This window comes from Mustela nigripes, chromosome 18 (genome assembly GCF_022355385.1).
Source record: "Mustela nigripes isolate SB6536 chromosome 18, MUSNIG.SB6536, whole genome shotgun sequence".
NCBI classification, from domain to species: domain Eukaryota; kingdom Metazoa; phylum Chordata; class Mammalia; order Carnivora; family Mustelidae; genus Mustela; species Mustela nigripes.
Genome location: NC_081574.1, coordinates 15,018,835 through 15,034,515, shown reverse-complemented (window position 1 = coordinate 15,034,515; position 15,681 = coordinate 15,018,835). Strand labels below are relative to the sequence as shown.

Genomic DNA, 15,681 nt, shown 5'->3' with positions numbered 1-15,681 from the left:
AAGCATGTTAATAAAATTTCATTTGCTAACAATAGTATGCAAAATATTTTTTATATAATGTATTTATTTTAGTTTATGTTTAATTAGGAATAAAATGTTTGACTTTTACTGTAGCTGTATTTGTTTCAATGTTAATATTAAAAACCACAAAGTATTTTCAGATTAATTTGAAAGTTTCAGCATAAGCTGGATTTTTTTTTGCCAGTTTTTAACCCTTGTTTCCATCAGTCATTGCTGAGAACATTTTATATTTTAAGTATGCCCTCCAATTAACAAAAACAGTCCAAGTTGGAAGTATTGGTGTGTTGATGCACTTAACCAGAGGTTTCTAACCTCCCCAACTACTGAGCTGCCTTAAGGAAACATAAAATTACTTGGACATGACAAGGGCATTTTCTATAAATTATACCTGCCATAGAACTCATAACATTTACATTTCTTAATAAAATATTTTCACCATTCAGCATGTAACTTTTATTCCCAAAGAATCCAACAAAACTTAAAATTCTATGCTGCCTCTGAATTTCTTTCAACATAGTTGTAGTCTGGATGTCATTAACACTATTTCATACAGTCCTTTCCATGAATTAATAGTTTCCATTTGTAAGAGTTAAGCATCAGTACACACCACCATGTTGCTATGCTCCTTCAGTCATTTTTCCTTTTCTTGTTCACTTCTTTAGCTTTTCTGCAATTAGATAAAAAAGGACCACAAAAACATCACTTTGATCAGCCTTCTGTAGCACCAAGGAAAAACTACTCTTTCACAAGAGAGGAGGTGAGACAGATTGATAGGGAAAATCAGAGGCTTTTGAAAGAACTGTCAAGACAGGCTGAAAAATCAGGAAGCAAAAGTACGATTCCTAGAAGATCGATTGTTCATCCCCCTAAGTTGTACCATAGTGCCCTCAACAGACAGAGGGAACAGCAAAGGATTGAAAGAGAAAATTTGGTAAGTAACTAAAAATTTTTAGTCATCAAAGAAAATGAATTGTAATGATTTGTAAGGCCAATTTAACAGGAAATGAGATACAGCCACATTTTAATAATGTGAAAGTAAGTATAGATATGTATTGTATAAAATACATAATGAGCTATGAGCTAGAAGGTACAATATGTGTGCTTTTTTTTTTCATCAAGCTGTATTTTAAGGGAACGTTAAATGAAAATACTGAAAGCTCTCTTACTTGGCTAGGTGTGTTAAGTCAGACAGTAGTATAGGAAATGGTATTCCAAGGATCAGATACATGTATCTTCTGTAAAGTGTTCACTCACTAGCCATATCTGTTCCATTGTATTGTATCCTTGTTGGGCTGCTAGTTGAATGTGTGAAAGACATTATTAAAAATTCCAAAGTTAACACTTCGGTGTTCTAAGGTATATGGGGACTGTTGAAAATCTTCCAATAAAAACTATTCTTCATAGCCTGTGATTTTCTTCGTAAAACTATACTCATCATATTTGCTGATGTCTACTGGGCTCTGAACTAAATGTCATTGTTCCAAGTGTCTCCAAATATTAGCTTTTTGAATCCTGCAATAATTTCTTTCTGGTGGGTATTGTTTTCATCCCCTTTTTACTGATAGAATCACTGAGACCAAGGGGGATAAGGTAACTAACCTGGGATATAGAGCGAATGAGTAAAGGGCTGACCAAGATTTTAACCACAGGTATTGTCTTAAACTAAAATTAGACCCTAATAAGCGCACAAATTCAGAGCTAAAATAAATGAGAAAGCTATTATTAAAATGACTGGAACAGTTTGCAGAATCCATCCTCATGATATTTCATCACCAGTACGCCCTATTTCACCATGTGCTTACCTAAATCTGTACCAACTCTTATAAAATGTTTTCTTGCCATCACTAATTTTTTCTTTGCTATCACTAATTTTAAGAGTTGGGGAGCTGAGAGTTATATTTACAGAAAACAGTAAAGTCTTAAACCCTTCAGGAGGCTTACCCTACATGTGGTAATGAGTAGGGACCAGCAAAACAAGTTGAAATGAGCTTTCTGCACGTGACTAGCAGTTTTTCAAGATTCATTCATTCAAGATTCATTCATTCATGATTTTTGAAAATTTGAAATTGTATCATGAACATTTGGGTTTACTCTGGTGCTTATTTCATTTAACAAGTAATTGCGTAGTCCATACTAGTCTACAAATTTTAGGTCATTTTATCCTCATAGCAACCAAATAACGTAGAGACTGTTGTCATGGAGGAGAAAATGAGACACTGAGTGGGACACAGTTACCTTGACTTGCTCAAGGTAACAGAAGCATATGCAGGCTACCAGCTTTGTGGTCACTTTTTTTTAAACAGCTTTTTGAGATAACACACACACCATAACCACTTAAGGTGCATAATTCAGTGGGTTCTGATATATTTAATTTTGTTGATTTGTAGTAAAACACATAGAACGTAAAATTTGCTATTTTAACTGATTGAAGCGGTCAGTTCAGTATTTCCAAAACTTTTTTCATCATCCGAATGGAAACCCTTTACCTATTTATAACTCTCTTTTCCCCTTCCCCCCAAGTAACCTCTAATCTACTTTCTGTTTCTATGAATTTCCCTATTCTAGATTTCATGTAAATGTAGTGATACAATGTTCGTTGTTTTATGTTAGGCTTATTTCACAAAGCATAGTGTTTTCATGGTTCATGTTGTAGTCTGTATCAGAGCTTCATTCCTTTTTCTGGCTGAATAGTATTCCACTTTATGTGTGTACTACATTTTGCATATCCATTCATCTGTACATGGACATTTGGGTGATTCCCACCTTCTGGCTCTTTTGAGTAATTTTGGAGTGAACATTGATATCTGAGTGTCTTTTGTGCCTGCTTTCAGTTCCTTTGAGTGTATACTTAAGACTGAAATTGCCAGATCATATGGTAATTCTGCTTTTTGAGGAATCTGGGTTTACTTTTGAACAGTTGAAACCATTACTATATAGTGGCTATTCTGTATATTAGGATGAACCCTGTTAGCAGCCTCTGTTTACGGCTTCTGTCATCCCTCAGGTCAGTTGTACATTTCAGCTATTTTTTTTTTAAAGATTTTATTTATTTATTTGACAGAGAGAGATCACAAGTAGGCAGAGAGGCAGGCAGAGAGAGAGAGGAGGAAGCAGGCTCCCTGCTGAGCAGAGAGCCCGATGCGGGACTCGATCCCAGGACCCTGAGATCATGACCTGAGCCGAAGGCAGCGGCTTAACCCACTGAGCCACCCAGGCATCCCACATTTCAGCTATTTTAATACACTGAAGAATTACCACTGTTTTGTTCTTTTTACTTGGCATACTTAGTAGTTTGCCTATGTGAGCAATATTTTTTCCCATTTGACAGTAAGATCTTTGGTATACTTGAAAACAGTAAAAATATAATATGAGCCACATGTATAATTTAAAATTTTCTAGTAGTCACATTGAGAAGGTCAGTCAAAAGAAGCAGGTGAAATTCTGATAAACCATTTTATGTACTGAATAAATTCAAAATGTTATAATATGTAACCAGTGTAAAAAATTAACGATGAGCTATTTTACTTCTTTTTTTCTTTTTTGGGTACCCGGTCTTTGAAATCTTAGTATATTTTACATTTAGAACTCATCTCAATTTGGACTGGCCGTATTTCAAATGCTGTGTTAGCCACATATGGCTAGTGACTTTGGACATTACAGCTCTAAATCAAAAACTAATTCATGCAGAAGTGAAAAAAGTAACTTAAAGCTGAAAAGCAAAATAAACATTTTATTATAAAATATCATTATGTTACTGCAGGGAGAACTCATCTTCACATTTGTGTTTAACTCTTCATTCTCTAAACCAAAATAAAACTTTTCTTGGCTGTTTCTACAGTCATTCTTCATAATGACTGATTAATTTTTCATCTAAATTTATTATAGTTTCTGTTGGAATTATATTAAATTTATATTTTAATTGGAAAGTATTTGGCACTTTTAAAATACTACCTTCCTGTAGTGTGTCCTTCCATTTATTCACGCCTTCTTCTTTTTAATTTTTTTTTTTCAAAGATTTTATTTATTTATTTGACAAAGAGAGATCACAAGTAGGCAGACAGGCAGGTTGGGGGGCAGTGCTGAGCAGAGAGCCCGATGTGGGGTTCGATCCCAGGACCCTGAGATCATGACCTGAGCCAAAGGCAGAGGCTTAACCCACTGAGCCACCCAGGTGACCCACCTTCTTTTTTAATTCAACCGTTCGTATATTCTACCTTAGTAAAGTTTTGTGGTTTTCTTCAAAACTATATATCTCTATGCTGTTGCGCATGAGATATTTTATTACATTTCTAACTGCTTGCTTTTGTAAACTTTTGATTTTATTTATCTTATAATCAGCCACCCACTAAATCCTTATTTAGGTCCACATTAGCAAAGAAATTGTTCTGTGCTGAGTAGGTAGAAAGGAAGGGCAGAGATACTGTATAAAACTGAGTGTGCTGTGCATTATAGTTAAAAGCATACTGTTAATCTTTCTGGTGAAGTTCACAGTCTTCATTATATGTCTCAAGAGGCAAGTAATTGTCCTCCTCATTCACAAGGGAGATAAATAAAAGGGATAAAAAAGAAAAAGTAATTTTATCCAATAGAGGGTGTGTTTGCTACATAAAGACTCAGAATTTGTTAATTTCCAAAAGGGGGACTCATTTTTTAATACATGAATTTTGAAATATTCTTTTTGAAAAATATTCTTGTTAAAGCATATTTCCTTATGTTCATTTGAATATAATATGAATCCTATTTTCATGAAAGAGCACCAGAATAATCTTAGCAGAAGGCAAGGACAGCAGGTAAGTGAGGGTACTTAGTTTATATTTCACTTTACTATCTAAAAGAAATGAGATTATTTCATTATTTTTTTTTAAAGATTTTGTTTATTTGACAGAGATCACAAGTAGAGAGGCAGACAGAGAGAGAGAGGGAAGCAGGCTCCCTGCTGAGCAGAGAGCTCAATGTGGGACTCGATCCCAGGACCCTGAGATCATGACCTGAGCCGAAGGCAGCGGCTTAACCTACTGAGCCACCCAGGCGCCCTGTTTCATTATTTTAAATATACTGTCAGTTTCCTGAACTGTGAAAAAAGGGTGTGAGGAGTACTTCCCAGATCAGGGAAGGAAGTAAGATTCCTGAAGGAAGGCATAAGGATTAGAGCCTAGAGTTCAAATGGAGCTAGTTTATTAATTTTATTTTTTTACTTTCTGAGAATACATATACATATATACATATATTACATGTATAGGTAATTAGTCAATTTTAAAGAAATTAAAATATATAGGCAATAAAGTAGAACACAGTCTTTCCACTCAGAAGTTCCTCTGTTAAAATATATATATTTTTAAAGATTTTAATTATTTGAGAGAGAACAAGCCGTGGGGAGGGACAGAGAGGGGTAGAGAGAGAAGCAGACTCCCCGCTGAGTGGGAAGCCTGATGTGGCTCCATCCCAGGACACAGAGGTCATGATCTGAGCTGAAGGCAGACGCTTAACCCAACGGAGCCACCCAGGTGCTCCCAAAATATTTTTAAAGTAAAAGTGATGCCCCTCCCCCATGCTCTTGGACATATGCATGCTCCCACAAGCTCGCACTCTGTCTCAAATAAATAAATTCTTTCTTTAAAAAAAATGAATTAAGGGGAGAGTGATAATGTTGTCACAAAAATGAAGATTTATAGTAAGTCATCTCTAGTGTAAGGATTCAAGTGTGAATGTTGAATAATCAGTACCTTTGCTCTAGGATCAGTCTGGGTTTCCTTCTTCTCTGGTTATTGTCTGTGTCTCCTTTCTTTCTTTCTTTCTTTTTTTTTTTTAAAGTCCTTTCATAGAAGAAAAGAAGCTGTGATAACTAAGTTTGACTTCAGTTACAGAAAAATAAGAACAGTCCTGGTTTTCCCTGACTGTAGAAGGCTTGTTACCCTTTAATGTCCTTTAAGGTCTTTGTTTTATCACTTCAGAAAGATAAATCACCTCTCCTTTGCTGACAGCTGCAGAAACATTAACGTAATACTCATTTGTTTTAACTTTCTGTTTCCTAAAGAGGTTAGGATTCAGGCTGGATTAGTTTTCTTTTGAAAAAGAATGATACTTCTAAAGAGAAAATAAATATTTGGACAAACTTTTGGGATTCATTGTTAGATTGATTAGAGCAGCAGTTCTAAGATTTTGTGAACCAACAGATTGGTTAAGTAACCAATCTTACCATTTCTCAGTTAATGAAACATAAATTTGCTTAATGTCTGCTATGAGCTGTGTAAGACACCAGAAGGAATATTAAAATATAAAATATTGCCCTGTCATATAATTTATAACGTAGCTAGAAAGGTAATACTCTTTTATGTCAGACAACTAGAAAATACATAAAACAGTATTAATAATAGCATTAATATTTAATAACTCTGTACTGTATGCCAGGTATTGCTGTGAACATTCTATATGCATTATCTCACTGCTTGAAACTGACTCTTGGAGATTATTTCATTGTTAGTATCCATATCAAGTCATGTTGTTGATAATCAGTATCAGAGCCAGGATTTAAATCCAGGCCTTTCTAACTAGATAGCTTACATTTCTGGTCACTAATACAAATGTTAAAATATTTTGAACTGTCATTTTAAAGTTGTACCCAGAAGTTCTAAACTGTTGACTAGATTAAAATGTATCTACTTTTGACTTTAGGGTTTATAATGTAATCACTGCTTTGTATTTTAATAGTCTCCATAAGCGCGAGCTATTTCTGTTTGCTATCCCTTAGCTTTTGCTTAGCTCCTTATATTCCTATGAGACGTACAAACTCAATATGGGATATGTTCCATGTGGTCTGGATAGCATTAATATCTCTCTTATTTCCCAAAGTTTCTGCATATAAACTTGGTAAATACCATTATCAGGACAACGGAATGGGTGTATTCTTTGCCTTATTGTCAAATTATCTCAGAATTGATTTTTTAAAAAATTTTATTTATTTCATTTGACAGAGAGAGCGATCACAAGTAGGCAGAGAGGCAGGCAGAGAGAGAGAAAGGGAAGCAGGCTCCCTGCTGAGCAGAGAGCCCAACGAGGGGCTCGATCCCAGGACCCTGAGATCATGACCTGAGCCGAAGGCAGAGGCTTAACCCACCGAGCCACCCAGGCACCCCTTAGAATTGATTTTGATCATAATTCCTTTATATGTTTTACATCTGATGAATAAGCATTGCAGTTTTCTTAAAATTTAAAAAAAAAATACATCTAGCCAAGTAAATTTAGGAAATTAGTTTATCCAAAAAATGAGGCTAATACCAGCAAAAAAATCAAAATTGGTAGTTAGCTGAAAATAACAAGTTTTCTATCCTGTCTCTCCCACCCTCCACAGTTCAGTATGTAGTTAATAGGGTAATCAGCACAGCAAATGTTGCTCTGCCCAGTAAAATACATTGGCAATGTGATATATAGGAAGTTTCTTAACTCATTTGTAAATGTCTTGTTCATTCAGGCATGCAGTAGTGTTTTCTTCCCAAACTATAAATTACCTTACAGGGCATATATTTTTTATTTTTTTCTTTCTGTCCCTTCCAGTGTCTTGCAGAGCTCAGAGCAATTACAAACTGTATATAGAAAAGGCATAATCTTAGGAGGTTTTGCCCCTAAATTATACAGCTTCTCTGTATGCAGCAAGAGAAGGACAGCATGTTATGATGCGGCAAGACCATAGACCATACATGGAACCGTGTTTAAATCATAACTCTCAGCTCAGCAAAGAAAACCATTCACTCTAGTTGGGTCTGGCTTCCTGAGGGAGAAAGACCTTGAAAGCCTAAAAACTGAGAAAGGCCATTTTATGCAAACAACAACAAAAAACAAAAACAAAACTGGCAGGCTGAGATGTCTCAGTTGGTCCGGTTGCTGTTTCCTGTGCTCTCTACCTCTGCCATTTTTCCCCAGGCTCAGTTCATTTCTGTAAAGCCTTCTCCTTTCTCTGAACGGCTCTTCTCTGGAATATTTTGACTTGTTCTACCTCTGGACTTACTCAGAACACTGATTAGAATATAAGTGTAGGCGGGAGACTGATAAGAACAAACACAAAGTTGAGAAAAAGTTCTGGAGTTGATTGGTGGTCCTGGTTCATAATGACACAAATATACTAAATGCCACTGAACTGTATGCTTTTAAATGGTCAAAATGGTAAATTTTATGTATATTTTGCCATCAAAAAAAAAAAAAAAAGAAAAGAAAAGAAAAACTTAGTTGAGGCAGAGGGAAAAAAACAGATTGTGTGAGAAAACTTGTCCTGTGACTGAACTCGGGAGGCTGGTTTCTTTACTGGGAATCTGAGTGCTGAACAACAACATTCTCTTTTCAAGGAAAGATCACCTTGCTGCAGAGATAGTTTAACTCAGTAGAGAGATCATAAAACAATCATAAATCAATTCCTTGATCCATTTGGTCTGCTTAAATATTCCTTTCTTAACAATGCCTGGCAAAATCAAGCAAAAGAAACTCTCTCCACCTTCTAATATGTGAAGAAAGAAAAATTTGGAATGTAACTCATTAGATGCTGTTACTGAATCATATTAAAATACCACAATATTGAATATTATATAGCCCTTACATTCTAGGGGCGCCTGGGTGGCTCAGTCAGTTAGGTGTCTGCCTTCAGCTCAGATCTTGATCAAGCTCCTTGCTCAGTGGGGACCCTGCTTCTCCCTCTCCCTCTACCTGCAGCTCTGCCTACTTGTGCTCTCTATCTCTCTGTCAAATACATAAATAAATTTTTTTTTTAAGTTTTACACTCTAAAGTAGTTGGTTTTCAGATTTCTTACCAATAAAAAATTTTTTAATTTATTTTTATTTTTTTCCAAATTAAATTTGATGCAGAATCTTTAGTATATAATACAGGCAACGTGGAAAGCATAGAGGGGCTGGTAGAAGCTAGGTGTGGGGGACCTGAGAGCCCTGCCGACTTGGCCTCTCTTCAGTGCCGAATGTTGAGGCCTAGCTGGAAAGTGAACAGGTTAAAAGCCAGGGCTCAAGAATCATAAACAGAATTTATAGTAGTCTGGATAGGTTTATGGTAATTTCTAGGGTTGAACACACTGGGTTTTTTACTCCCATTATGTCCATTCTGTGGTTCAGTGTATTTCAGCTTATAGCACCTTTCCTAAGACCGTAAGGCGATGTAAAAGAGAGATGTACCTGTGGTCAGGTGTTAAAATCACAGTGGTTTTACAGGATAGGCGGACCCTTGGATTTTTCTGAAAGTATATATTTTCCATATAGTATCTCAAAAATGATTTAAAATCTTTATTTCATAACTATCAGGTTCTATCCAGTATTTTTCTATTTAACACTAATTTGAAGGAGTATCTGTACCCCTATGTTTATCACATGATAGCCCGACTACAGAAGCAGCCCAAGTGTCCACTGATAGATTAATGGACAAAAAGATGTCATTATACAATGGAATATTATTCAGCCATTAAAAGGAATGAAACCTTGCCATTTGCAACATGGATGGATGGATCTAGAGAGTATAATGCTAAACGAAAAAGTCAGAGAAAGACAACATAATTTCACTCACATGTGGAATTTAAGAAAGGACAAAAAAGCAAAAATACCAGACCCTTAACTATAGAGAACAAACTGATGGTTACCAGAGTGGGGGGGTTGGAGGATGGATGAGATAGGGGATGGGGATCAAGAGTGCACTTACCATGATGAGTACATGAATAATGTATAAAATTGATGAATCCCTATATTGTACACCTGAAACTAATATAACACTGTGTTAACTATACTGGAATTAAAATAAAATTATTTAAAAAGTATTTGCCTTCTTAAAAACTTATTGCTCTTTTGCTAAGTTATTATAATAACTTACTGCTTATTGATACTTATCTAACATTGACTTTCAAATTGATTGTCTTTAAATGAAGGCTTTATTGAAAAGGCTTGAAGCTGTGAAACCAACAGTTGGTATGAAACGTTCTGACCAGCTGATGGACTATCATCGCAATATGGGTTATCTCAGCTCATCACCATCCTCAAGACGAGTGAGATCAACTCTTGGCCAGTACAGCCCATTAAGTAAGCATATTCAGAATTATTTTGTTCTTAGATTTGTGTATTTCATCCTTTAAAAATATATAACATATTATGTTATTTATTTTATAACAAAATATATAACATTATGTTATATATAACATATATATAACATACATATATAATATATAGCATATATATAAGCCAACTTCTGGAATGCAGTCTTATTGAAAAATAAGACTGGCATGCCTTGTCTTTTGTTAGTTCACTTAATTTCAGGCTTCACGCACAGCATGTAATGGCAACATAGGAAAGAAACAAGGAGATAAAAATTGAAAATATCAGTATTGTCTTCGATAACAGAGAGAATTTCATTACATTTGTTGAAGAAATGAGTAGATAACACTGTTTAAAAAAGCTGCTGAAACATTCCCCTTAACCAGTTAAGAATTATTGGTAGTAACGTCCAACCTTTATATATATATTTTGTCTTCAATACTGGATATCTAAAACAGGAATTAGTCTGTAGAGTCATCAGATATAATCCCTCCTGATTATTGATTTGTGATCAGCACACACCCAGCTGGTGGTGGATCCTAGAGAATGTAGCATCCGGTGACCACTTAGCGGTAGGGTGTGTGACATCGCAGTAGGGTGTGTGACATCGCGGAAAGGCTGGACATCCTCACATACAGAAGTCTGTGCTATTACTTCACGTATGCATTCTAAACTATAAAAAAAGACAACACAGTATTAGAAGAAAGTTGGTCTCACAGGGCGGGGGTGGGGGGAAGAGAGGGCAAAATGAAACAAGATGGGACTGGGGAGGGAGACAAGCCATAAGAGATTCTTAGTCTCAGGAAACAAACTGAGGGCTGCTGGGGTCGGGGGTGGGCAGGAGATGGTGGCTGGGTAATGGACATCGGGGAGGGTATGTGCTATGATGAGTGCTAGGCATTGTGTAAGCCTGATGATTCACCAACCTGTACCCCTGAAGCAAATAATACATTGTATGTTAATTTTTTGAAAAGTCCCAACTCCCCAATGCTCATGTGAGTCTTAAACACTCACATGACTAGTAATTCTGTTCATTAATTTCATTCTTCAAGCATCACTTCCTTGGTATAGTTAGTGACTAAGATAGGAGGATCTTGTTCCAGTAATTTATACTTAGCATTTTGCCTTGAATGTGATAAATTGTTGAATAAATTCATAAATAGTTAATACAGTTTTTTTGTTTTTTCACTTGAATCACTTGAGCAGCTTTTTAAAATCTTTATCCCCATCTCAAATCTACTGAATCAGTATCCCCTAGTGTAGAGTCTGGGCACGTTTATTAATATATTTTTAATTTCCACAGGGAATTCTGAAGTACATTCCTGTTTGAGAATTATATTAGACTAATAAAAATGCATGTGAGGGAACAAACATTTATTCTGAACTTTAGGAAAGGAAGTTTTTCAGGTGATGATGTATGTATTTAGTTTAAATAAAATTATTTCTTGTTCTTCATATATTTTCAGGAGGAGCTTCTAGAACATCCAGCGCTACCAGTGGTCTCAGTTGTAAGAGTGAGCGACCAGTTTTTGACACGTCCAGTGGCCTGTTACTAAGACCTAAGCCCCCTAATGTTCGTACGGCTTGGTTATAAAAACTTTTTACTTTAAGCATTGTTCATCCGGTTCTTAATGAAGTGCTCTTGTATATTACTACAGTTCTCTGTGTAAACATCTCTAATTTAAGATATGAACAATGAGTTTTGTAATTGTATTGTAATTCAGTGCAAAATTGTTTTCAAAAAGACAGTGTGAAATCAGTGTTTCCTATGAGGATGTGTTTCTCTGAGATGCAGATGTATTTGATAGAGAAATGGTAGTATGCATGTATATTTTCTTGACATAAAAATTGATTCAGCTCCGATATTGACAAAACAGTTGCAATATCACTGCACATTGAACCCAAGATGTTAACTATATTGTTCTTGTTTTATGTGTTTTTTTTAAAATAAGCTTTGAACTATGAGCATAGCTCCTAAATTTGACTTTTTCTCTTTGCCCCAGAACATAGGTGGTACAGCTCATAATTTGTTTGTAAAACTTGATTGTACACTTTCTTATTATGAAACAGAACTTGAAATTTGTTCTCATTGGTGGGCCTGATTAGATTTGGTGAGCAAATTGAGAGACGCTTGTGCTAGGGCAGTCCTTGTGATTCACCAAAATCATCTACTACCTCTGTATAAGTGTGCTGAGTTAGATCTTAAAAATGTAATCAACCATTCCAGACCATTTTCAAACTGTGAGTATTAGGAAGTTGAACTGGGAAGGCCCTCTTCCTTATTCTTACACATTCAGGTAAAATACCACTGATGATGCTGAGAAATGAGGTAGACTTTAGAGCTACAGTCCACTACATTGTGAATATGTTGTCCAAGGACCAGATGACCATAAGCAAAAGCAAATACTTGTTGAGCAAAATAGCACCACCAGTTTGAAGAGCCAAGAAGCTGATCTTCGGTTGTGTCAGAACAGTGTTTTAGGCTATACTGTTAGGTTGTGTTATATTTAGTGTTTGCTGTATCAAAAGAGAAGGTGAATAAGAAATGCATGGTCTTGAAGCTTTAGAAACTCCAACTACTGTTTTTAAGAATGGAGAAAGAAAACTAAAGTATAAATGGTAAAGGAAAATATCACACATTTGTTGAGGCTACTTTAAATGTCATCTAATTTCTTGTATTATTTGGTTTGGGCTTTTGGACTGAATCCTGAAGTATCATTTTTGCCAGTGCCACTTTTGAAATCCTAGTAATCTTAATGCAATTAGTAATGGCAAATAGGGTGTAATATAGTTGACTTTTGAAATCAGAATATTTTCTGTCAATCTGTGGACTCTTATTTCATACAACAAAGTATATCTCAGATGTGGTTGCTTCTTCTGTCTTAATAATCACTTTTTCATTACTGGCCTTTTCAGTATACCTTTAGAATGTAATGGATTAAATGCTAAATCTTTCTTTTTTTAATACGAATTCTTGATCTGTAGCCGCAATAATATTTGTTTAGTTTTCCAGGTTAGCTCAAGCTTTGTAGTGTTTGCTGAACTTATTTTCTGACCACGTTGGGCATTAAGCCAAACTGCATTTTGCTAAATATCAGTTCAGAATTTCTTGGTCTTAAGTTGTTATTGATGGATTTTTGTCTAGGATAGGATCATAAAATGTGTGAACAGTGATGTTAAAAAATATTCACGGGAACATGACCCGACTGTGAGATTTCTCTGCTGCTTTCTTTGGGCTATAATGTTTGTTCATTGTTTGATGCTCTGTTCTGATGACCAAGTTCGTAGATCATTTAGTGCTCTGCTTTATTTATTAATTTTAGTTACACTAAACCAAGGGTGTTTTACTTTGCTGTGTTTTTAGCTTATTGCACTTTGAATGTTTGTATAACAGCTTATCTTTATGAAGAGATAAGGTAATGCTGAATTTATAACTCAGCATTTGGACACCTGCCTGATATTGTAAGCCAGTTTTTAAAAATTGAGTTTTAAGTTGTTAGGGAAAGTGTATATATATGAAACCTTTAAAACCTTTTCCTTTCATAATGACATTAGTCTCTGAATATATTTTATATGGCCTTTGCTGTCCTATGTCTGGATATAACACATAATTTTATAGGTAAACCTATACTTTGATTTGAGATACTAATTTAATGCCTTTTGTCTTTATTGCTTTGATGGGGAGATTAAATCTAAGTATTGCTGACAGTAGGGATTCAACTTGAAGTGAATGTTGGGAAGAACAATATTCATCTTTTCAAAGCAGAATTTGTAATTCTCTTGTCGTTATTTCCATGTGATAAGTAAAAATAGAAGGAGAAGAGTTGAATATGCTGTTCTCTGCTAGAAGTCAAGGTACTTTGAAGTTGTTATGGTTTGAGGGACACTTTCATGAAGGAATCATAAGGATACTATTTTCATTTTCAAGAACTTATAAAAAGGTAAGGGATCTTCTAGCACTACTCTATATTTGGTTCACTTGGACCTAATATTTATACTTTGAAGATTTACATCTGCATCTAGAAGTTATACTAATCCAGGATCTAAACTTATTAGGCAAGATTCTAATTGGGAATTATTTTCATATCTGTCAAATGTTAAACTAATGTTGCCTCCATCTTAATAAGATTTTATGAAAGACTTTTAACTTAAGATTATTTCCTAAGGGATAGCTGTTACTCACAATTTCCTTGCTTTTTTCAATCTCCATTGAAAAGCTGCATTCTTCACTACTACTCCAAATAAAGTTTTTCTGGTTTACTTATAAATGTAGTGTAATGCAGTTGTTTTCAAATCACTGACCCAATGTCCAAAATGGATATCTAGACAACTTTAAAAAGAGGTCATTATGATGCTTGTGTGCTTCTCATCTTCAGATTCAAATACGCAAACTGTGGGAAGTATTATGACCAATAAAAGTGTGGAGACACAAGTTGAATTTATTATATTTTAATTCATAAAATGTTTACTATCTTAAATGCCAAAATCTTAACCTATACATGATTGTATACCATCCGAAAAATGTTCTTAATGATAATGGCTACTTTATTTCCATGAATAAATTAGTAGTAAACTTAAAAATCAATATCTTTTTTTAATTTCCCAATCTGTTACATGTTTTAAGGCCTGAAGAATTAGCTTGACGTAGTGAAGAGAAAAATGAAAGGATTAAAGATAACTAAGTTTTGATCCTGTACCCATCTCTTAAATGTATTTTCTTTTTTTTCCCATAAATTAAGAAGTGTCAACTGTGTTTTCTTGTTCCCATTTTTAAAAATTAAAATAATAACTTTTAGGTGCTTTACACGCCTAAGAATTAGAATGAAGTTGGAAGGAGGGGGTATTAGCTATTTATATCTTTGAAAGTATTACATTTATGTGGGAAAGAGTTTGCTTATAATTACATCGTTGGCCATCTCTTCAGACCCCACATCATGTAATTTGCTCTGTAACATTGCTATGATGCTGCATTGGACACTCTTAGAGCCTCATGGAATGTTTTTTTTAGTGTCCATATCAACATTTCACTTGCATAATGAGTGATAAGAAATACCCTTTTTAAAACTTGCTGCTAAAACATCAGTTTAGGAACTTTTTTTATGAGGGTTTAATAACAACAAAGCTGTAGGAATAAATCACTGAGCAGATCCTGTGGTAGTACATTCGGGTTCCCAACTGCGGAGTTCAAGGATGCTTAGAGCAAATATTACGTCATAGCAGAAAGTTTTATTTGCTTTTAAGGTTCTGGTGACTGTTTTTTAAGCCACTGAGAGAGATTTCTGGACTCACCATGATACAGTCTTAAGTGTCTATACCTCTTTCAGGGTATACTTTGTAAGTTCAGGTAAGTTGCACTGTTTATTCTAAGATGATGTTTTTAAGGTTTTACTCTTTTACAGAGTAAAACTTAAGAGGTAACGACATTAATTTACTATAGTGTGACATGGGGTTTTTTCCTAGGAACCTAATTTCACATCCACTGTTTCAAGATGGTAAAAAAAAAAAAATTAGGTAGTCACCAAAAAACTTTTAAAAACTATGGGTCTAAATTTTTACAGGATTTATGTTACAGTGATAGTCTTCACCAAC

At 34.9% G+C, this 15,681-nt stretch overlaps 1 protein-coding gene across 1 annotated transcript in view; it reads left to right on the top strand.

Annotated features, from left to right (window-relative positions):
- CFAP97 (cilia and flagella associated protein 97) overlaps positions 1–14,788 on the top strand; it is a 37,944-nt gene extending 23,156 nt beyond the window's left edge. Inside the window, exons 3-5 of the mRNA XM_059384315.1 lie at positions 684–952; positions 9,930–10,080; positions 11,559–14,788. Of these exons, the coding sequence (XP_059240298.1) occupies positions 684–952; positions 9,930–10,080; positions 11,559–11,686 (548 nt within the window). The 3' untranslated portion in view covers positions 11,687–14,788. The remainder of the gene's footprint in view (positions 1–683; positions 953–9,929; positions 10,081–11,558) is intronic.
- Positions 14,789–15,681: the final 893 nt, after the last annotated feature.